The sequence below is a fragment of the Dysidea avara genome, chromosome 11 (genome assembly GCF_963678975.1).
Source record: "Dysidea avara chromosome 11, odDysAvar1.4, whole genome shotgun sequence".
In the NCBI taxonomy this organism is placed as follows: Eukaryota; Metazoa; Porifera; class Demospongiae; order Dictyoceratida; family Dysideidae; genus Dysidea; species Dysidea avara.
Window position 1 is genome coordinate 22115776 of NC_089282.1, and position 24346 is coordinate 22140121.

The 24346-nt window shown below is 37.7% G+C and overlaps 3 protein-coding genes across 8 annotated transcripts; 2 read left to right on the forward strand and 1 right to left on the reverse strand.

The window, feature by feature from the left end:
• Positions 1 to 282: 282 nt before the first annotated feature.
• Positions 283 to 8658, reverse strand: LOC136238774 (hemicentin-1-like). 4 transcript variants are annotated; one of them, XM_066029365.1, is made up of 9 exons: positions 8640 to 8658; positions 8459 to 8590; positions 7402 to 7656; positions 7053 to 7358; positions 6601 to 6996; positions 4982 to 5329; positions 3405 to 3608; positions 1080 to 1127; positions 283 to 825 (listed from the first exon to the last, which is right to left on the reverse strand). In XM_066029365.1, exons 2-9 carry the CDS (start codon positions 8502 to 8504, stop codon positions 719 to 721), a joined length of 1710 nt encoding a protein of 569 aa, XP_065885437.1. In that variant the 5' UTR covers positions 8505 to 8590; positions 8640 to 8658; the 3' UTR covers positions 283 to 718. The 4 variants fall into 4 exon arrangements, with proteins under 4 accessions (XP_065885437.1, XP_065885436.1, XP_065885439.1 ...); XM_066029364.1 differs by lacking the exon at positions 8640 to 8658 and having other exon boundaries at positions 8459 to 8623; XM_066029367.1 differs by lacking the exons at positions 1080 to 1127; positions 8640 to 8658 and having other exon boundaries at positions 3396 to 3608; positions 8459 to 8623.
• Positions 8659 to 8686: 28 nt separating this feature from the next.
• On the forward strand, positions 8687 to 16549 carry LOC136238775 (uncharacterized). The gene is made up of 7 exons (XM_066029369.1): positions 8687 to 8904; positions 11766 to 11814; positions 12015 to 12072; positions 12131 to 12144; positions 15793 to 15952; positions 16018 to 16130; positions 16183 to 16549. Exons 2-7 carry the CDS (start codon positions 11812 to 11814, stop codon positions 16426 to 16428), a joined length of 594 nt encoding a protein of 197 aa, XP_065885441.1. The 5' UTR covers positions 8687 to 8904; positions 11766 to 11811; the 3' UTR covers positions 16429 to 16549.
• Positions 16550 to 20421: 3872 nt separating this feature from the next.
• On the forward strand, positions 20422 to 23110 carry LOC136238995 (uncharacterized). Of its 3 annotated transcripts, none has more exons than XM_066029724.1 (5): positions 20422 to 20616; positions 21955 to 22017; positions 22212 to 22362; positions 22414 to 22550; positions 22613 to 23110. In XM_066029724.1, exons 2-5 carry the CDS (start codon positions 21991 to 21993, stop codon positions 22907 to 22909), a joined length of 612 nt encoding a protein of 203 aa, XP_065885796.1. In that variant the 5' UTR covers positions 20422 to 20616; positions 21955 to 21990; the 3' UTR covers positions 22910 to 23110. The 3 variants fall into 3 exon arrangements, with proteins under 3 accessions (XP_065885796.1, XP_065885797.1, XP_065885798.1); XM_066029725.1 differs by having other exon boundaries at positions 20422 to 20583; XM_066029726.1 differs by having other exon boundaries at positions 20422 to 20491.
• The last annotated feature ends 1236 nt before the right edge of the window (positions 23111 to 24346 follow it).

A 24346-nucleotide genomic window follows, 5' to 3' on the forward strand; every position in this document is an offset into this window, starting at 1 on the left:
TTGTTTTATTGTAGCTAGCTAGCCATCAACTAAATTTTCAATTTATCATTGGGCTGGTTGAGGCAGAGTTCGGGGGGGGGGGGGGGGGGGCAAAATGCCCCCTTTGCCCCCCCCTCCTAGAAAAATCCCTGCTTAATACTGCTGTCTAAATTTCAGCACTGCATCAGGAATAGTGGTGAAGCTATATCACATTGTTTACAACAGACATCATCCAGCTTGTTGGCACATTACTTGTGTTATAAATCCCACGTGCATCTGTTAGTAAAAACCACTAGTAAAAAGTCTGTGTATCACATTATTTTATCAATCAACTAAATGAAGATGTGTAGAAGTTCAAAATACAATTGCAAATTACAATTAAATGTTACAAAAATGAATGGTCTGCTATGAAATAATATTACTACTGCGATAACGAAAACAAATTACGCACATGTACTGTTCATTAAGTGACTTGGTAAAGATACCTTAGACACGTACAGTTTGACTTAGCTTAACATTGCTACTAACTACATATTGTTGTGTATGCAAATAAAGGGGTGCTTGGGGATCATCAATAAAACACGATCGTGCGATTTTATAACAGACCAAATTCACACCCTAAAACGGCCCTAACATTACTAACCCGATTTTCCTACACATATAACCCATACTAACTAACCTATTCCTAACCTAATCGCTTCCTGATTGTGTTTTATTGTGGATTTGTGATTGGAGGAAATCATGGATCAACTACATGTGGTAGTGATTGCAGCTGAGATTCTTTTGTGGATAATTGTTTTAGACGTCTTCCTCCTGTTGCTTCAGAGGACTTATCATCGACACGATCTAAAAGGAGACATTATTATAAACAGGTGTGCATACATACAGGATTTTAAGGGTGATTTTTTACTGGATTGGTGGTCCCATTGTAACCGAATGACTGTTTACTGGACTGTTTTAATAGAACCAATTGTGTCACAGTAATGAAGTAATTCACATAGCACACACCAAGGTGACACATTTTAACTAGCTACACAATGTTCTAATACAATGGAGACAGCTATTGTGATACTGTTGAAACAACTGGTGAATGAGTTGACCTTGGAAGTCAGGAATACTGATGAAGTCATTCCAATTGGAGAGGTAGTCTAGGAAAGGGAAAGTTGGCATTAGTGAGAAACTATTGCTTTAGATAAACAAGATATAAAGGAGCTTCATTATTTTGTTTAGGAAACTCTAAAAATGTGATTTCTTTGAAATGCTGGTTAAATCCTAGGGGGACCCCTGAAAACCCTCCATGACATGACATAATTATGAGGGAGTCTCCCTGGGGCACACCAGTCATTGTGCATGACCTCACTAAAAACACTGTGACTATCATACAACCCACACTTTGACAATATATGAATATATACTATATCAAATGGGTGTAAATTTAGTGAGTTTGATTCTCAAAGAGGGAAATCTTGGTGAAAGTCAGTAAAATGATAGAATTTTTGTGAAACATGATGGCATCTATCTAGTTATGCTAGCCAGCAATTTTAAAGAGTGGATTTAGAGTGTGGACAAACATTGTTTGTCCTTAGAAACATCAACTCTGTTGATTGAGTATGCAAGCATTTGGCAGTGTCAACAAAATAGTGGCAAACATTCCCAGACAGTTTTCTAATGCCTAACTGGCTGGTCTATGAGACTAGCGTATATCATTGAGAAACAGTATAATATAGAAATATAACTGTACAGTGAGACGTGCTCAACCAACTAGGCTACCTTTGAAAACTACTAGGGAAATGCCACATCAACACTGGAGGTACGATGGGAGTCACCAATATATACCGTATAGCTGGTAATTTTCGAAGGGTTTTTATTTTCGGATATTTTGAAGAGGCCCTTCTCTTCGAAAATAAATTCCCACGTCTGGTTGTTCTTCAAAAATAAATTCCCACAAGTGAAAGCAACGATCCAACTTTCGGTGATTTGCTTGTGTATTCCTAGAGTTTTAGCTCATGGTATTACTGTACCAATAACCAGAAAACCGAGTATGGGAATTGATACCATCTGCTCTAGAATCTATGGTAGCACGATTGAGCCAGTGAATTTATTCCACTCGAGACTCTCTCAGTCTTCTCTCCAGTGCACAGGGATGGGAATTATGAATTATTCCATCAGTAAGTCAGTTTTTGGCAAACATTCACCTATCTTCATAATTTGTGGCACAAATTTCCGTTTATTTGAAATCTACCTAGACTTCGAAATATGCACTTTTTGAAATTAAAATCCTTCGAAATTCAGATTTCGCGTCTTGTGCAAAATTTTCTGCTTCGAAAATAACCTGCCATACGGTATATATATTTATTTAATAGTTATACCATGGTTGCGAGGGATTTGTTGATATATACACCCAAGGCCTGAGGGCTGCGGGTGTATAACATCAATAAATACCAAGCAGCCATGGTATAAGTGATATATATCACTTGGGACGCACTCACCTAATAAGTGAAAGAACTACTGAGAATTCATCCAGTTTGTTTTATAGCATCTGAAGATCAATCGTGGTTTAATAGTGTGGGATAATAGCCATCAGAACGTTATCCATATGTTAAAACACCATTAATATGTTACTATGCTTCAACATGCAACGTTAGAAAACTTGTGATTGTGGGATGGAATTTATATTGTTATCATTTTGGTACTAAGTTAAGCCAACAATCTTCGCTATCGGGACAGTAAGTTATTTATATCAAGTACTTAGGACTGTAAGTTACTAATCTATTTCAAAGTAACAGTAGTAGCTTTGCTGTTCTGTGGTCTGTTCAAAGGCTGATACGCAGTGGGTAAAAATACGCATCCACGATCGCCCAAACAATTATTTTGTGCTTTCATCATCCTTTAGTAACAACCAACTAGTCTATCTTAGCAAATATACTCAGCTTAGCAACCATTACAAAAATGAGTCCCACAATACAAAGTTCCATGTCCCTCAATATAACGAGTTGAAGTGCATCAATTCTTTGAACTGGCTGGGTATCAGAGTCATTGGAAAACCACTTTCCCATGATATTGCCCGGGCAATATGTGAGCTAAACATCAAGAGGCACCTTTGAACGCCCACGCTAAAGTGGTATATAAATTACATGGTTTCAGTGATGAACTCACTGCGTCAGAGTCCCTATACCTAGATGGCCATGTTTTCCCGATGAAATCATAACCAATAAGTGATGGACCATTCTTACCATGAAATTGTAATGGCTTGCTCGTTCTTGCTTGAAATAATACAGAACTAGGATAAATGGTACAGATAAAGTAGAGGTACTTGTGAGTTCATGGTAAAACATTAGCAATGTTGTAAAAATCTCAAGAAGATAGGACAAGTAAGCTAGTTATGCAGTAGGTTGCACTGTACACAAAACAACTACCTGTCTTACTTGTTTCTTCGTGAGGTGGTAATAAAAGACGCTTCTCATCATCTTCACTGTACCTGGTCAGGTCAACCAGTTTCTGTGATCTGTTCTTTGAGCAACGTACCAAACATATCATGGTACCTATAATCCATAGTACTATCACTAGTAGTATAGTTACAGTAGTGGCTATGATGACAGCTATCTTTGACTGGTCTGAGAGTTCACTGCCTGTAGGACAGAAGAACCAAATATTATAAATTATAATGAATCAGACTTCGTTGGTGGCCATATAGATAATGTATGTCATACGGATTGGAAATGCCCGTATTATTTACATAGTGACTTTACATAGTGATGTCATGGGCCATCATGCTTGTTATAGCCTTGACAGGTGGAAGATTTCACTGTTCTTGTAACCAGCAAAATAATGTTTGTTGCATACAACTGGGTTAGTTACCACCTAAACTAATTGGAGTGGACTGGGTAGGGACGCTGGAGAGTAGTAAACAACAGGTAAGAAAATTCAGGTTCAAAGGTGAAATATGGTGTATCAACACGGTTGTGCAAATTTCCTGAAGAAAAAAACAGAAAGTGCAGCATTGTTTCTTTGCTGCTGTTTACACCACTTGTAGCAGGTAGAGCGTAGTAGGCTAGCTAGATATTCACTGCTTCACTGTACATTTCCACTGTTTCGACAAAACTTCAAATAACAGGTACTACTTTGTGCAATTGTTTAGCTCAAGCTGAGTAGTACTTTAGCATAGAATCTATTTCAATGTACCACACATTTCTTTGGTTGTGTAAATGAGGTGACAAGAAGTCGGCTAATAGTACTGCTGATGAAATATTAGCTGGTGCATACCTGCCATTGTCATCTGTCTCAAACAATATTTCTCCCATTGTCCACAGACACACTGTGCTCTTGTTCAGCACACAACGCAATGCAATAAACAATGTAAAAGGAATATCCATACCTTCAAACAAGCCAGAGAAAGCCAAACAGCCACTCAGTACATTTCCTGCACCGTAACTAGGATAACAAAATAATTTAATTAGGATAGCACAATAATTTAACGGGCATTTCCAATCCATCAGGAATGCATGGTGGCCACTTTATGGAACCAAACATGGCTTCAATGTACACCATGGGGTACAGCAGCACCTGAAATGTGGACATTAGAACAAATGGTGCACAAATTATAGACCCACTAATAATGACCGAAGGACACCTTGATAATCAGGACACTTGCTCATGGTCCTATTTGTATCATATAGTCTATTTAGACCCCTGAAATAAGGACGTCCACTAATAAGACCATTTTTCATGTCCTCTGCATCTGGAAGAAGGGTTACTGTAGAAGGGACATTATGTATGTTTGTAACCTACATACATGGGGTGGTCTTATTGAAAACAAGTGTTTACTATAATACACCCAATAAAAAACAATAGTAGCCATTGAAAAAAAAAATTAACGGGCTTTTTATTTAACATTAGATTGTCCAAGGGATACAGTAACACACCAGTCTAATGCAGACAGCCATTTATTAAAGATTTTTACTCGAAAGAGACCAGCTTGGACATGTTATACCATAAAACTTACCATTTTTGACATGAAGGCTTGCTGACTTCTGATTGGAAGTAACATAATGTGACGATGTCACCATAGACCTGTTATAGTAACAATAACAAGTGTACTTCCCATTGTCTTCACTAGTAACACTGGATATTGTTAGAGTAGTTGTTAGTAGATATTTTGTAGTAGGGTCTGCAGTTGTGGTGATCGTATAATGGGGAGTTTGAGTAACTTCAAAATCATCCTTTAACCAGACAATGATGGAGACACTAGGTTTTGTTGGAGTTTCAATAGTACAAGTGAGATTCACTGTTTCACCAGCAGAGGTTCTGACATTCTTTGGGCCTTTTATAACATTGGGTTGTTTGTATACAGCTGTGAAAATATTAGACACTACAGTAACAACAACTATAAAAAGACCAACATCTTCAAGTGTTGAATGGTCATAAGTACATAATCAAACATCTCACAATCTCAAAGCAAGTCAACCCCAACATCTCAATATCTAGTATTCTTAACACTGAATTGATCCGTGCTATGGACTATCATAACACTTCAATAGGAATATATTACATAACTAGCTACCCTCAACTCTGGCACACTATCTTGTAACCTGAGTACAGCACAGCACAGTACAAAACAAACTGCAATATGAATGAAACGAGCTACACCAAACTGGGCCCACTATGGCACAACAAGACAAGGTGGGTTTCCTGGCCAGTCAACCTGGGCTTCTGTTTGCCACACAGCAGCTATTTTCCACACTCTGAAGCCAAGTCACACTAAAAAGTATTCTACAACATACCGTAGGATGCATTACGCTTCCGGTAGACTTTGTTGGCAAAGGTAGACTTTGTTGGCAAAGAGGCACTCACTGACTATATATAATATAGTCAAATTGTACAGATTATTCTTCAGATCATCGCTACAAATTCAGTACAGTTTTACTAAGCACCCAAACAAAGAACATCTTATTATACATTGTGTGCTTATTCTTACTCATTACTGTTAGGCACACACAATCCCCAGCATGCTTTCTGGCAGCAGAGTGAACAAGAACCGACTCAAGTTAGATAACCCGCGCTGAAAGTAACATTACAGGGTGTTAGCTAAACAAGCCCATACTTCTTGAACATATTTCCAGTATTGGTAGCACTGGGGCCATATTTGGTTGTACAACACAATATCACAGGATCAATACATGTGACCAACCTCTGGGTCATGCAAGACTAAACATGTAGAGATTTTGTGTGGGGGACCATAACAAACTGACACAGAATCATGCTGTTTACAGCTGTTAACACACAATGACATAGTCAACAAAAAAACCAAGCCCCTTACATCATAATTAATTTTTTAACTGACCAAAAACTTTCCCATACAGACCACATTATTACGCAAAATGCTTTCTGTGGTACTATACTACCACAATTCTCACAAAATTATATTATGGTTTGAAAATCCCCAGTCTTTCAGAAGAACAGTTTCACAAATTAAAACGACCACATACTAAAACAGAGGCCACTATGTGTTAGCCCTACACCATTATAAACCCTTGATAGTATGAATACCATAATGCCATTACCCATCATTGAAAATGTTGTTGGATTGGCATCAGCAAAACAGGATGCATTACAAATACTTACTCAAGCTTGAGTGAGCTGATGTTTTTTCATCTGCATCGGAAGTACTCTGCAAAAACTCATAGCACTGTACTTCAGCTCCATCAAGATCCACTGATGTATCATATATAGTCAATTTGCTAACAAACTCACAGCATGAAAAATTGGTTGTTAAGCATGTCTGGTAAATTGCTATCCGATATGACTTAGTGTTGTTCTTCTGTATTATAAGGGGATCCCCACCACTTTGAAACTTCACAACCCAATAAAACAAGATAGAGTATGGTAGACGCTTCATTTCATCATAACTTCCACGGAACAGACACTCGAGTGAAATTACTTCTCCACCAACAGTGGTGCGATCAGCAGGGCCCGACAACAATGGTGCCAAAGATCCATACTTAAGGCACCGATCTGGAGCTATGTAGAAATGCAGCAAGTAAAGGAAGAGATTAACAAACCAACATGAATGTTACCTGTGTGTGCCTCAAGGAACACAGATACAGAGGAGGTTCCACACTGGTTGCTAACAATGTTGGTATAGTTTCCACTGTCATCTTCAAATGACAACTCATATAGTGATAGTCTACTGTATAGTATTCCATCAGTAGTGTAGTTATCCACCACAGCAGTTGAGGGTAAAGGTCGGTGAAATCCTACCCACTTTATGTCATTACTGGACAATGGCATGTTACCGAATATTGTGGTGGTGAAAGTTAAGTTTTCTTTTTCGTATGCATAAACATAAAGAGGAAAGTTCGCTACTAAAAACGGAGGTACCCCTAAAACAAGCAAACTTAAAAAAAATCAATAAAATTCACTCACCATTAGCTAATACAGTGATATTTTTTTCTAATTGCTGCCCATCTTCACTAGTAACCACACAAATGTACACTACTCCAGTCCTCCTAGCTACTACAGTGATGGTGTCTCCATGTTGTGATTGGTTGGACCAGTACCAGGTGATTATGTTACCTGTGGTCTGGTCAGTATGACACATCAGAGTCACATCTTGGTTATCACACACTGTGTCCACTCCCAATTGTGGTGAAGATGTGATTGTAATCGATACTGCATATCCTACCAATGATAACATTACAGCATAAATATTTCCAAAATGCACAGATTAAGATGGGGTTGAAGTCATTGTAAACAAAGCCATACGTCCCGCCACAAAAATTCGTTTATTGCATCATGTGATTAATGTTTACTTAATAATTAAAATGGCAGTTGCACATACTAAGCTAAGGCCCATTGCCTTGTAGCAAAATTTGTTACTGTTGTGTGAGTATTATTAAAGAAGACATTCAGCAGAGTTGTTTAGAACCTTTGTTTACAGGGATTCAGGTGCTTCACGCGAAACTTTGGCAGTATACGTTGTTTGCAGTTTTAGTATGGTATGATAAAGTGCTAGTACAACTTCTGCATTAGTTTTTTTCTTGTATATTAGTGAGGGAGACCTCTGTATTAGTGTAAAATAAGTGATTGGTATTTGTAGCAGGCCGCTATCTCGCATTTTTGTGCTCATGGTTAAACTGTTACCACCAGTACATAGAAATAGTACCAGTCCTTTTACGGTAAAGTACATGTTCTGCTGTGCCAATGTACTCGGTGGAGTTGCAAACTTTGTCAATGGAACTTCACCAGACATTGACGTCACTAATATAAGAGGAGGAGAGATGTCAAGCTACACCCAATATGAGGGTTAACTAGTGTGGTACTTTCTGTCATAGGGTCGCTTGACTATCACGTTTCTGTTGTGTATAATATGATTTATTCTCTTATTCTCACACAAGAGTCACACCGTTTCTCTCTACATATCTCCCAGACTAAACGATTAAACAATAAAACAAAGGAAGTCGCTGACACCACGAAACTGTACCTGTAGTGGCGAATAGTAACACATATATCCAAAGTTCATACGGCATCCCACAATCATTAGTCTAGAAAATATTTCGGCTTGGATCACAGGTTGCTCTCAACTTCTTCACCACCCCTTCCAATCGATAGCGCGCTAAAAAGACCCCAGGAAACCATAAATAGTCAAGAAATTAGGCGCGTACCTCTCGTTCCCAGACGCCCACGTGATCGATTACTAGCAACAGTGTATGACGTTATCCGGATTTTACCATGGATCATTCAGTGACGATACGGCGATACCTCCTCCAATGAGTTAGCCTCGGAGTCAGCGTATAAATTGATGGCTTTATCCGCTTTGTTTTGAAAAATAGCTTGCGAAGCTGCTGCTGCTGGCGAAACACTGCTGCAGGTATTTTGCTATCATCCGGTACGTCTCACGGTCTTCAGTACAAGGAAATTTTACTGTCGGTAAGCTCCGTGTCTGTGGTTTATTTTATTATGCAAGGCGACCCTGTCACCCTTCACGTTGGGGTGGCCTGGATGGGGGAGAAGTGTCTGGCCCTCGGTCTGACCCCTGTCCCGGCACTAGATCTTGAGAGGCGCGTAAGCTATGCAGGCTGAGAAACCGTAAAGTTTGTCATGTGTAGCAACTGCCCATGACTGACATTATCGATAATTATTCAGTTGAAGCATGAGTCAGTGCATGGACTGCCTGACACAGCTCCTAAGTTACCAGTCAGCTGCATGTAGCTGCATGTAGCTACCGGCTGTGACCGGCGTCTGCTACACATGCAGTTTCATTATTGCATGAAGTGTTACATAATGTGTTCAAGTGGTTGTGTTAAGTATCGGTCTGTGCTGCAAAGATAAACAACACACTGTAAAAATAATTTCAATATTTAGATAGTTTAGAAGTGACCAAGCCATTTGTTGTATAAAAGATTAGTGACCATCACTGAGCCCATCACTACCTTTTGTGGCAAAGTCCATTGAGCATCAGAGGTTGGCTAAGTTCACTACAGAATTTGCCACTTAGGACATTGCATTAAAAGTAAAAAACAGTTTTGTATTTTCCATATAGAATAATGGCTTACGTGCACACAGTTCTAAGGCAACCTAGGCAATATGAAACAGTGTGCTATCCTCCAGTGGTTCTGTAACTGTTAAAGCTAAATAGGCTAATAATCTGCTAGATATAGCCCATTGCAACCAATTTCCGATTATGGTAAAAACAGGTAATTATTGGCTTCTACCGATTACTGATCCGATTATCAGTACAACTCTAGTTAGAAGAAGGTGTTCCTGGATGGAACTAACAAAGATGGTGAATTTCATCGCTATACTTTATGCAAGTCTCAAATTGTTTCACACATGTTTACCTCATGCAGTTTGAAGACTGATCCATATATACTATGCTCATGCTTTATGAAGGAAATATAGTACTCAAAGAGTGATCAAATATTGCACTCTCAGCTTCGTCTTGCACCATAAATGTAGCCATGCACACAAAGTTTTGTGGCATCTATAAGGAAAGCGTTGATGTGGTAAATTAATGCCTTAGTATAGCTTCCTAGCTCTAAAAGGTAATAATGTAAAAAGTAATAGCGCAAAAGGCAATTCAGCATTTGGAGATTTTTAAAAATTCAATATTCAGCTAAGCCTTCTGTATTATGTGCTTCTTGCTTATAACACTTAGTGTTGTGCAATACATTGTATATCACCTATCACGATTGTTTTATCATACATTCTGATTACTAAAAGAGTGATACGGCCATTTTACTTCACTAATTTTTCATGTTCTGCCTGTTACTATACGTTACAAATGAAGAACAATGTGAGAATTGCCTATATCTGTTAGTCATTGTGATATAATTGTGATACAATGCACTATCCGTAAATTAATACTTATGTGATCTACCATACTGCATGGTATACTTTCGTGGTACATGAATTTTGGTCCCATGAATGGCCATGGTGGCCATATAGCAAGAGCTACATACAAGTATGACTATAATATTATATACATTAGAATTCACATCCATGCGTAGCTAGCATGAAGATGGCCAGATTACAATACACAATGAGTATAGTTACTCCATGTATCACTGCAATTTGCAAAATGACATGCAACAGTTACAAGAGAAGTTATCACAAATGGGGCTAATGTGGTAATCTTTATATACTACTTATAGTCCTCCTTTTGGCAGTTACTGATGCTGGTGACTTCATAACTGGTAGTTATAGCCATGTAGCCAAATTTTCTCACAAACATATTCACGGAAGCCTAGCAGCTTTTTGGTTCCTAGAAACTATTCACCACTATGTGAATTCACAGCTGACCAAACTATAATTCCCACTTGTACTTAATGTGTGTACATACCAGCGTTGAAACCGGGTCGGGTCATCCGGGTCCGACCCGGTTTACAAATTATCCAGGTCTGACCCGGATTGGATCACGTGAGAAACGAAATTGTTCGTTTGACGACGTGGGAACTTATAAACGCTATTGCTTAGCTCTTTCATGAGCCACGCCCACTTATTGCATAACAAATATACACTCAGTCACGCCCATTTATTAGTAAGTGCAGTCTGTAGCACAAAACTGTGTCCGTTGGCTGTCTGCAAGCTTACGTGGAGCCACTCCCACTAATCGATTATTGTAAGAGTTGTATATAGTCAAGTCTTGCAGCAGGATAAGTACTTTTGTGAGCCACACCCACTTCAATATATTGGGAAATTGTAATACTGGGTATGCACGAAGCCACACCCAATTGCTGCCTGTAAACTCAGTGGCAGTAGCTACATGGAACCAAACCCACTGACTGATTTTAAATTATAAATTTACTGGCTTAGTTATAACTACTCGTTTACTCAACACGAATCGAACGCTCAAAACATAGTCTCGCTCGCTCGAGACTACCCGAAACATAGCTCTTATCGAACGTCTTGGCTTTAATTAATCTGGGTCTGACCCAGATTGCTATCCGGGTCAGTGGGTCATCCGGGTCAGCAGTAGTGACCCGGTTTCAACGCTGGTACATACGTTGTGTGCACATGCGCACGTGCAAATACAATGCCCTGTATTACCCATATATGGCATAATCAGTTACATACACGCACACACTGCATATACCATCCACAATCATATGCTATAGTTGCTGCAGCTAAACAATTACTTCACATTAGAAGAAGCAGTTCAAATTTTCTAAGGAATACTTTTTCATATTAAACTAAGTTAGCATATCAACAAGTTTCACTATGGAATAATTAAGTGCGTTTGTGGGACAAAATTCAAGTTTTGATATTGCATGTGTTTCTTTTATATATAGAGTCAACACTGCCAGTTGCATTGCTGTGAATAATTACTAACTGAAAATGGTTAGTTTGAATATATGCAATAGGGCATACATGATTTAGGTAGGAGAATGATCTATTTGTAGTGGTAAAGCACATGGCTATTACATGTACTCTGTAGGAGTAGGATCTTTGTGTGTTACAATGTTCTAACTATGGTTTGGTGTGTACCATGTTTCTTTGCATGTCATAGTTAAGTTCATTGCCATCTTTTTTGTATTCAGAATAACTTGCGTCAACGATTGTCAAGTTTTTTGCGTAGATATAACCATACAGCAACAAGTAAGTACTTACCTGCTTCACTATCTGCAAACTTCACATTTAATTTATTGTATTACAGATACTGCTGTTGTGGTAAGTATTTCATCTTTAATATGCATGCATTACTATAACCTTATTTGGTGTCCAAAAACTACAAAATTAATGTAATGATAAGAATTGAATAATGTTGAAGTTATGTGTGATCCACACACTAAATTATTTCATTTTTTTATTCAAACGTAATCCCAAAAGATACTGCAACATTCATTAGTTATATCATTATCCAGTAAACAATATTTTCAAGATAAATTAATCACCAATGCATGTTTTACTGATTGATTAGTACAATCAGTGCATCATTTAGAAAAGATATACCCTTTAATTGTAGGGCATTCTTGTGTGATAAATATTTGGGTACACTATGTCCTTAAACATTATGAAAATGTTTTTTATCTAACAGTATAGTAGTACTGTTAGGGAATAATATTAACATCAAATACAGCATTAAAACAAGAAAACACTTTATAGAACTTTAAAAATATCACCAAAACTTGAATTTTTGTCTGCCTGCCTGCCTGCCTGCCTGCCTGCCTGCCTGCCTGCCTGCCTGCCTGCCTGCCTGCCTGCCTGCCTGCCTGCCTGCCTGCCTGCCTGCCTGCCTGCCTGCCTGCCTGCCTGCCTGCCTGCCTGCCTGCCTGCCTGCCTGTCTGCCTGCCTGACTACATTTACAAGGCTGGAGGCCAAACAAGCCACCATTTTACACTAAACTTACAAGTGGGATGTGCTTTTTGTAGTTCTGGCGAGTTTGTACTCTCTGCACCTTGTCTTTCTTTTTATCTTCAATCAGGCTGATTATCTTCTTATTGCAATGAAACCATATCGACACGTTAATCTTCCCTATCAACATTTAGCATATTTTGACACCACAAACTGATTTAGACGCTTATTAAACTTGGTAGATACCTGTAACATCACGATAGGTGCAATGCTACGCCTATTAATTAATTAATGCAATCTTGGTTGATTAATAATGACCGAGCACCAAGACCAAACCTCTTAACAATCTATCACAATGACACACCCCATCATTATTGGCCTAGTTGTATTCATTCATAATGCTAAAGTTAATATGAAAAAATGAAGTAGAGATTCAAGAGATAAAAAGTAGTGAAATGAGATGAATGATATTACAGCATAACTCAGTGGGAACAGTTTTCCTCCCGAGCTATGCTGTAATACATAGGCGGTGGAGATGGGAGGAGGGCCATGGTCCCCTCACTTTTATGGGACACTGTTGCAAGAAAAGATCAAGATACTCTAATAGAACAGTCAGGATGTAGATACTCTAATAGAGCAGTCACAGTATTCAGAGAAGCAATGTAGCAAGCTACTTAGCTACGTATGTGTAGTTATAAATAAGGAGATATAATTGGTGGAGAGCAGTTATTGTCAGTAGGCTGTGACCTTTTTTTTTTGGTTTTCAACCTACAGCTGGCCTGGCCCCCTCACTCTTTGGCCTGCTCCACCACCCCTACTGTCATTCATCTCTTGTTTCACTACTTTTTATCTCTTGGATACCTACTTCATTTAATTTTTAATATACTAGTTGTATTATAGTCTTTCTATCAGATGGGTTATAGGCAATGTGTGCTTGTGTGTAGTTGCAAAACTACTGCATTGACATCTAATTCCTTGATTATATAAACAGGCAGTGTGTATTGTATTTTATTTGGTAGTATTAATTTGTGTGAATGAAACTAGCATTGCATGCAATTTATGTTCTTGTGGCTTAGTAAAAAATAGCTTTAATAATAGATGAAATTCACAATAAGGAATTTTAAATCGTTGCCCCTAGCAACCTGAATTTTACATTGTTTTGTAAGTGTGAATGTCAAAAGTAACGTCTCCATTTTTTAAAAGCATAGCATAAGTGACCGGATCTGCGAAAAAGGGACATAATTGCACAAGCCTAAATTTACAGTATAAAGCATTGAATGCATTGGGTGAAATACTTGCGTATTATTGGAAAAATTCCGTAAATTTTTTTTAACCCTTCTTTTCTAGTGAAGGAAGGGACTATAGTCGGTACCAAGAGTATATAATAGAAACCAAGAGTGTCGAACAGGTGTATTACCCAATGATTAATCATTGCGTAAAGTAACACGGATATTTCAGTAATTGTTCATTTTCATTGCCATTAAGGGTTGCTGTGTTTAGCCAAATTCGGCCACTAAACCAAGCAAAAACATGGTAGCGTTTAAGGGAATTAGCTAATGTTAAAGTTCTGGCACTGCCAAGCGGATCCCTGAAGGCATGGCAACACGCTCGTTTGTGTAACCGTTGTTTTAGCGAGCTGGAGTTACCTTGGGTCCTTACTACACTTTCTTTGTACAATAAATGTTGAATACTTGGTTGAATAACATGGAAAACTGACGAAAAAAGACCCGTTGCCACGTACGCATTTCAAATTATCATTTCACGTAAACAGACAATTACTGAAATATCTGTGTTACTTTACGCAATGATTAATCACGGGCTTTCTATTATATATTCTTGTCGGTATGCATTCACCTGAGCCCCCACCAAATAATATTATAGTGATGTCAAAGGGATGAACACAAGTTCACTCCCAATGGTTTTGTACTGGAACAAGTATGTTTTCATGTTGTAAACATGTTTGCACTCCTGAATTGTCCATACTAAATGTATGTGATATTTTTAAAGCCTCATAACTCACTTGTTCTTGCCTGTATCAAAGCGCTTTTTTGATTAACAGTGCTGGCATTTAAAGGGCTTCACAGCGCTACAAAATGTTTGGGAAGCTGGCCCATGTAACAAGAGTTATTAACAAGAATCGAGGGCTCAGGTGAACGTGAACAGACTATAACAATAAAGACCTGGATACCAACTTATTCGCCTGCTCAAGAGGAGTTGGAATATCTTTGTTTCGTTGCAGTAGACCCAAGGATACGTAAGTTATGAGCATTTGTTTACGTCATGTTGAAGTGATCGTATGCAATCGATTTATCTCCATGAATTTCACTTTTGTGTGCAATGAAGAAGGGCGAGTAAAGGAGGAACTTACCCAGTAATTGATTCCCTTGTTCATGGTGAACACTATGGCGGAACGTTTAGCTGCATAACTCAATCTGTAGGTAAATTACAATCGTTTTTATAAGCGCCTGTAATTTATTTTCCCTATACTTGCTGTACAAATCGATTTTTCTGTTGTTGCTACTTTGTAGGGCTGTAACTCCCAAAGTTATTGGCATATGAAGCTGAAACTTTGACAGTGGGTACACTTGGCTAAGTAGATTATAACTATTTAATAAACAGGAATTCAAAATGCGATTATGTCCTGTTTTTGCAGATCCGGTCACATATATAGGTCATGAGATATGACATTTTAAAGTTTGCAGTTTTCCCATGCTGTAAATTCAGAAGTGTGAAGTTCAGGTTTAAATTAAGTACAGTGGACCGTCAATTATCCAAGCTCCACTGTGTCTCAAGCAATGGTAAAAGTGTTCAGATAAGTGAATTGTGCGGATAACTAAAGCCCATACATTAAGTTACAGAGTTCTGTTGAAATACTCTAATAGAACATACACCTGTACTCAAAAATATTCTACAGAACAAGTATGGATAAATGAGGGTGAAATAACTAAGGGTCTACTGTGCATACAGATACATACAGGTTTTCTTATAAGGATATACTAGTGATATTGTGCACATGATTTATAGGCAAAAGTTTCAGGATGGACACCTCTTGGATGCCATACACTAGCTATTGATAGTGTGACATCAGCTAACCAAAAAGAGCACATGAAAGGAGGCCTAGTAATAGCCAACAGTAATGGTTCGAGCATTGGCGTTACCGGTAGCAGTAATTGTTCCGAGGAATGTTAGTGAATAGCTAGCTATGTTAGGAATAATTGTAATATAATGTAAATGGTTATTTACCTGTAGGTCAGTTTCGATTGTGGCAACTCAACCCTAACAAAATCTTTTGCTTAGAGAGTGTTGCTTATGACAACCATTATTTGTGTTGGGATGTATCAAAGGGAAGAGTTAACTTGACGGTATGATTGTAAACAGTGCAGATATGCATATATAATATTATTGCTTTCTTAGGACAAAATCACTGAGGATGACAAGAAGAATGCGGAATCAAAGATTTGGTGGACTCTATTCGTATATGAAGCTAAATATTTGCTTCAGGCCCATGGCGATCAAACATGTGGAAGTTCTTTCTATCTTGTCTTTGACTTTGCCAATCAGCTAGTTAAGGACTCACCTATTGAAGCATATTTACTTGATGATAGAAACAGAGCAGTCACCAATGCTGCAATAACATTTACACCACCAATTTTCCCATAATGATATCTTGAGTTGGGACCTGTCATATACTCAACACCTGTATTCTATATTGTAACCACCCACCAGTCTAATGTACAGTGCATGTGTGTACCTAAAGATGATGAATTGTATTATTTTTAAATAGTATATGCAAAACAGTGATTGCAGCTAAATATTATTGTGAATTTATGTCTGCGGTGGATCTAGGTGGGTTTCTATACATGCATGGTTTTGACAGAGCTATAGCCCCATTTTAAATTAATTGTAGGTCACTGGCAGTGTTGTATTGACAATTTGTCATGGCAAAGCCATATACTACTGTATTTCAGCAGCATGCATTCAATTGCACTTATTGCTATGAAACCCTCAGCTTCACCTCCCACTGCATATATGATTGAGATGCTCTAATAGAACAGTCAGGTAACTACCATACGTAAGGAAACTTTGATGTAAGAAAATTTGACATATTCACACTTCATCAGATCTGACAAATTAAATGTTGACAAAAATCAAGAAATTGTAGATAAAAGTTATACAGTGAAACCTGTCTAATCAGGTCACTGCATAAAGAGGTCACCTGTCTAAACTGGCCATTATAAAAATCCCCACATGTGTCAACTGTGTACAAAGCGACCTGATTAATGCAGCTACCTCCTTAATGAGGTCAGAAAATTTTGTCCCTATGGTGACCGGAATGGACAGGTTTCACTGTATTTTTAAAGGTGCTTAAGAGCATTACTTTTGATGAATTTGACTAATTAAACCGATTTGTCAAATTTTTCTATGTCACAATTTCCTTGCATATAATTATGGTACTCTATAATATGTACAGAAATTAAAGCAACAGCTTGGACCCAATTTTTGTTCTACAGTATATTTACAGTTTAAAGTATTGGATATACTGTGATATGTATAGCCTAAAATCCAATCTCAAAGCTTCTAAATTCTCTGAAAATATGTGCCTTATCACCCCCTTTTAACATACTGCTTGCATACAGCTTTTTTGTATGTGATATATTCGCACACCATGGCTGTGCATAGCTATTTCAAAATTGCAATAACTAATATAACTTGTTGCATGCACTTCTATGCATCTTCAATCCTTTTAAGCACAGTCTGCCCTTTAACGAAATACCAAGCAATTTAACACTGAAAAAAAAATCTAGGTTGGTATTTTTACAACCATTATATGCAAGCAGATTAATCATTCCAATTTTCTATGAATCTGCCAATCTGTGCACTCAGCTTACTAGCCACTTTGTCATAACAAGTATTTGAAATTCAATGCTTTTGAAATTACTGCATTTCATACTATTTTCATTGCATGCAATTGGTCACAAGACAATTTTCACATCACATGAATTTATATATAATTCATGCAGCAACTGTCTAGCTATGTAGGTCCCATGTGCAATGCATGTTATATTAAATTTAGTCCTATAAATGGCCACAGAAAACACTATAACTATTTGAAGTTACATACATGCATATAGCTATATAGATTGTGTATGTGAATGACTGGGAAATAACAATATACAATATGCAAAATTAAAATCATTGCTTCATGTGAACAGAGCTTTATGGGCAATGCAATATTCAGAATCTGAGAGTTTATAACAAGTGGGGGTAACATGGCAAGTATTGGCAACCTTTATAGTCCCCATTCCATTCAACAGTTGTTGACAATTGATGCTGATGACTTCATAACTACTTGACTAAATTTTCTCACAGACAGACTCACTTACATACTCAGCATCTATTCAGTTCCTAGAAACTGTTAATTGCATTCATCACAATGTTTGCTACTGATACATTCACAGCTGACTGTGTACCACCAAACTTGCACAGCTGGTACATATGTTAGTAAATTATGCACTTTACATGTCAGGCTACTGTCATTTGACACAATGCTATGTACAAAAATTATATATGCATGCCTGTAATCTTTATAATGCCCTCCATCTCTTCTTAGTACACCTATGATGTATTAAGGGGTTACACAAAATTAAACTGCCCACCATCCACAACCATATATGCATGCTATACAATGATATCTCTATAACTGATCTGATGACAAAAATTGTACATGTGTGGGGTTTGTGAGGATGTTGGATCACTAAACTAAGGTACAGTATAGTTTATCCTAATGACGGTCACATTGGTGCAGCAAACAGTGTCAAATTACAGAGACCGGCCTGACATGTTGAAGGCATGTTTAGTGCATGGGAGATCAGTTGTCACTGCAGCAACTTTGTGCTGGTATATGGTGTTGGGCTTTTGTGCCAATATGGCACACATATACGTATGTGGTGATTTGTAATGAATAATACATAACCACCAATTTCCACACAAATGCAGCAAATATCCTGGGGGGTTGTGGCTACTTTAGCACATGCCTAGACTGCATGTTGTTATTAGAGGATTAAGTCACCACTGGTCTGGGATTTTGTTTCTGAATTATAATTATACAGCATTAATTTCAAGATCTTCACTCCCTGTATTAACAGGCTAAGTCCCTAGTGGAATAAAACTTATGGACACAAATATAGTCACAGCATGCAGGTAAATCAATTAAAATTTCGTGGACATACCAAACTGCTCTGTATATAAATACATTTATGTACAATTCTACACAATATTATGCATTGTGGTATTAGACTGGTGGGTGGTTACAACATATAGATATACATGATAGATACTGACTCAAGTCATGTTATATCATTCAATTAGGTATGAAATTTGTATTGAAGTACATATGTCTACAAGTGTATAATATTATATGTATGATCATGTTGGTCTAGATCAGCATTTCGGTAAGTGTTGTTATATAGGAAAGAATGGCCGGACTCTGTGACCCTGGCTTTGCATGTCAGACAAAATTTTCAATGTGGAAAATTTGTAAAAGGATTATATAGTCTGGCAGTGGTGCATGTGGGGACATATTTGGTGTGATAAAATATCTATGTACATATATACTATCTTGTGATTGATAGTTAGCTGTGGTATCAATGCCTGCCCATGCATGCTGTAATGACTATTACATAAATATATAACTTGCTGCTGGCTATGTCCTAGACTAAAAGACTATATAAATCTTGAAAGTTTCACACAAAATCTAGCTTTTAATGGTTAATCTGAAGTACAAATTTAAGACTGGGATGAAACAATGTTTAGAAGTGCGCAAGCAGGTTATATAGAGTAGCCATTACAAGGAACATGGTTTCATGGATTCATGGTTCCATGGTTTCGTTGCTAAGGAGTCTCCGATCTCTACACTCAGCTAATCTTAAGCCATCATGTGCATGCATACACTCCAGCATTTTCTGGACCGCATAATTTTCACAAAAAGTGCTCCATCAAGAGCTAACTGCAGCTGTACTATCAATCTTTTATTAGAATTTAGCCTATATATGTATATAGTCCATCTCATTGTGCTAGTGTCATGGAACATTGATCCCATCTGCAGTGAAAATTCATACAGTCAGGTCTTACAGACAAGCCCTTCAATGAAAATAAAACTTAAAATTATTACCTGCTAGGACTAGCTAACACTTAGGATGTTTCCAATTGCTGTCAGGCTCAACATTGGTTTTGAGTGGCCACTTTGAATGGATGCACAAGCACCACAATCATCTTACAAAATTATGACTTGCTTTTTTCCGAGTGACTACCATGGGCTGGCAATGTTGCTTTCCTTTAGCCCCTTGAATGCAAGTTCAATCCATGCATGTACGTGATGTGGCCATAGTGAATGCTTATTCATTGCATACATGCATTGGCCCAGGACTCCACCTTCACTTGATGCTGTTATGAGTAGTTATAAAGTCTCACTTTACTACTGATGACATTTAATAATCTATGCATCCAAACCCTTACACCAGTGTGGATTCATGGCAGTACTATAGTGCCATACAATAACTGTGCAATGAAATTTGAGGATACTGACAATCAATTTGTCAGCAGGCGCGCCCATCTGGGATAATCACCTAATTACGTCATGGGGAAATCATCGGGGCCTATCTGTTTACGACTGCATCTCGACACAACTATAAGAATGAGATGGCCAAATTCAGGAAACTTAGAGGTTGGTTTATGATCTAAGCAGAGTGATCGTCAGCTGCCATTTGATCGTTTCCGCGTCTATTGTGTGGTCGCTCGTGTGGTATTCGAGTCTAAGTACTGTGTTGTCAAGTAGTCTATATTGTGCAGGTATTGCTACTAAATAAGGTGTATTAGAGTTACATGGTGGGTACGGACGCGTTTAATAATCAATCCACCATGCACCGATTTACGATCAATACCTCGATCTTCTAACAATTCATAGGTGATTCTAAGGCCGGGGCCAGGCCCCCCTGCTGAAAAATAAGTTTTTAAAAACCTTGAGGAAAAGTTGTAGTATAGATTGGCATTGTTATTTTAACATTTTCAAGACTGTTTTCAAGCTTTCAGATTGAAAAAATCCTGTAGCTTCTGGGAGTTGCACCCCCAGACCCCCTGTAATTCAGTATATTGCAGCTAGTCATACTGTGCCCTACTCTCCCCCCCCCCCCCCCGTAGTTCAGGTCTAGAATCGCCACTACCTAACATCAAGGGCTCATGTAGCTAGCAATGTTTGTTTTCTCACAGTTAGTGCTGCTAGCTAGATGAAGGCTTTTTCAGTCACTGAGACACAAAAGTCTGTCAGTCGGTATACCATGATTTTGCATTTCTTCTCAACAGCTTATAGCTAGTCTCTGCATGGCCTGGGATTTTTCTTTGATATCGCTCAAGATTCTGATATAAAACAATTACAACAGACTTAAGCCTTCTAACAAGGACCTATAGTCATTCGTGGAATAGTATGTATGCTGCCACTGTACATGTACATGTATCACATGATGTTGGTTTGGTTATATATAGCTATAGAGATAATAAAGGAAAAGGTCTAGTATGTGTCAAATAAGAGTCAGACTGAAACCTGCCAGTTGGTAGATACATGCTTGCATTGACTTTCCCAACTTTGGTTGGTGGATAAAAAGCTAGAAATTTTGGGTGGGCCAAATCAATGGTGCAATTGATCAGAACAATGATGTAATGAAATACGTCATGCCTAGTATTTATATAGCTACACTTAACGTATATGTGTGATTATATGCCATACAAATGCAAGGGAAATTCATTTTAGTTCCAAGAAATGTTAGACAATGTGGTGTCAAATTTCCTTTTAAACTTACTGTGTAAACAATGACCATGCGGTAAGATACACAATAGGCAAGGCCACATTTACTAGGTTAGCAGTTGTGGTCATTGAACTTGCCAAGTAAACAATAGCTAATACAAATGCTATCACTGCAGTATTATATGAGAGCATAATTGTATAGCTGCTGGCTAGATTAATATGGTTTGGCTCAAAGATGATCGTCTCAGTCATTTCTACTATAGCTGACATTCATGTTGACAGATTACATGTGATAACACAGTTAAAATGCACATTGTGGTTTGTATATGCACCTACCATGCTTACCAGTATAATATGCATTGACGTCAGTGGTGTTTCTACCAATATAGAGAACAATTGCAGTTTAGATTTCCTTGTTAATAAAGATGACTTCTGGCCGAGGAGTGATAACGGTTAGTCTGTGTGTGTGTAATGTGTGCGTGTGTGTGTGTGTGTGTGTGTGTGTGTGTGTGTGTGTGTGTGTGTGTGTGTGTAGTGTATGTGTGCACGTGTGTAGTTTGTGTCTATATGTAAGTGTTATATTGTGGCCTAAGTTACCAAAATAGGTTTAGTATTAAAACAATCATGTTTACTCTATATTCTATAGGATGGTGTGTGGATAAAAGATGGATGCCATACACTATCAATTGAAGGTCTGTATGACTATCAAAGTCATTCATTCATCAATGGAGGAATGATGAAAGCTTACCAAAATGGTACTATCGATTTGAGTGGCAGTGATCCTAATTGCCAAGAATGTTAGTGAGAATTATATGTATGTGTAGTTGTATTATATAATACACTTGCAGGTCTATTTCAGTTTTGGAAGCTTAGGAATCCTCATGATCAATCGCACCGCAACATTTATTGCATACAGAGTTATGCCTATAAGCACCAATATTTGTACTGGGATGATGTCCATAAGCCATGGACAGTTCACCTTCTTGTAAGTCTGTATATTGTAGCTAAGCTATATGCATACTACCTGCTGCTGTTTACACATGTTAGAAAGTTGATGATGCTCATGAAAAAGACAAAGCTCTCAGGATACGTTGGGTGTTGGTCATGGATCCTATAGACCAGCGTAAGAAGTTACTACAGGCATGGGATGAAATACATCCACATGCAAGTCCTAAATATCTTGTGTTTAATGTTGTAAGTGAGGAAGTGAAACTGGAAAGTGACAGGGATAACTCAAGTACTTTTCTTAAAATAACAGCCGATTTGTTAACATGTAGAGATTGTGCTGAAAAGAATGCGGCAATAAAATTGACAGATAATGATGACATTGACACAGACAAATAACTCTTTTATCTACTAAGCTGGTGACATAATACATCTCAGCACTTGCATCAAACCAATCATGCAAACTTTTTATACTTTTTGTACACATTTAATGACTAATACTTTATAATGTTTTTATTTGTCTTTTCATTTGTAGCAACTTCCCTGTTTATCTGTAGTACTTGGTTTAGATTTTATCTTTCGCTAAGTTTGTGGTACATACAGTAGTAATGATCATGAAGGATTGTGTTTCCTACTAACATAATTTATGTAATGCATAGACCATGACGTCAAATTATAGCTACATAGTTACTATTGTGAGGTAGTAAAAAAAATTGAACGAAGAATGTTAAACTTCTAGAAATATGCATGCACACGCACCCTCTGCATGTTTCATTTGCATATACTATAATGCAGTGAAACCTCATGATCAATTATATAGTGGTTACCTTTTCAATGAGTTGTGGCAATGTCTAATGTGTACTTCATAATCTCAGAAATGAGGCGACCTCATTGTTAAAGCCATTATTGTTGGTCCCAGTGGTGCTTCTAGTAATCAGGTTTGTAGTTGCTTATGTTTATATTAATTTCTAGTAAATAATGTGTGTAATGCTGAGGCTTTGAGAAACTGGATTAGTATGTACTCAACTTGAAATTAAATGTTGATATACCAAGTGAACACTCTAATGGAACACTTGACTCATAATTAATTTTAGTAGCTGTGTTTGTGTAATGAACAGCTACGTACTGTGTATAGGTAGGTGCAGTCAGTAATGTAGATGATACCTTTAACTCTGGAGGATATATCTCCTCTAAATTGGTGGCACAGTAAAGTGCATGCTGCAGTACCAATTGCTAATAGTTCAACTGTGATTGTGTTATGGACATATGTAAAGTACTTGTTAGCTGTAACTTAATGGTACTCATCAACCATTATGGACATAATGTTACTGGAGATGCTTAGTTGCTTCCTCGTGTAAGTAGTTGCATAGCATTAGGACTGTACCGAATCTTCATAGCAACCATTATGATAGCTGTGCTAGGTGTTATCTCAGTCTTTCAAAGGTATAAAAGTATGTCTTGTGTGTACTCAGGGATCAACACAAGAAAACAGGATTCTCCATCATGTCAATATTAACAATTGGTTCCCCACATCATACACATCAAGCTGCTACTGGCTGGTGATATGGCCATATGATAAGAATCATCCGTTAGCTATAGATAGATGAATCTTAGACAATGATAGTTAGTTAGCTATTCTGAATTATAGTTACATGCAAAACTATTTCTTTCTCTGTGCAGTATAAATATTCAACCAAAATATAATGGAGTAGCTATAGCTCAGTATTTTCATTGAAGGTTAACAAGGCTAGCTATGTGGTATGTGGCTTACATATCAACTTTGGAATTTTTAATAACGTTAACAGGATTCAATCAGTATGTACAGTATACGTAGCC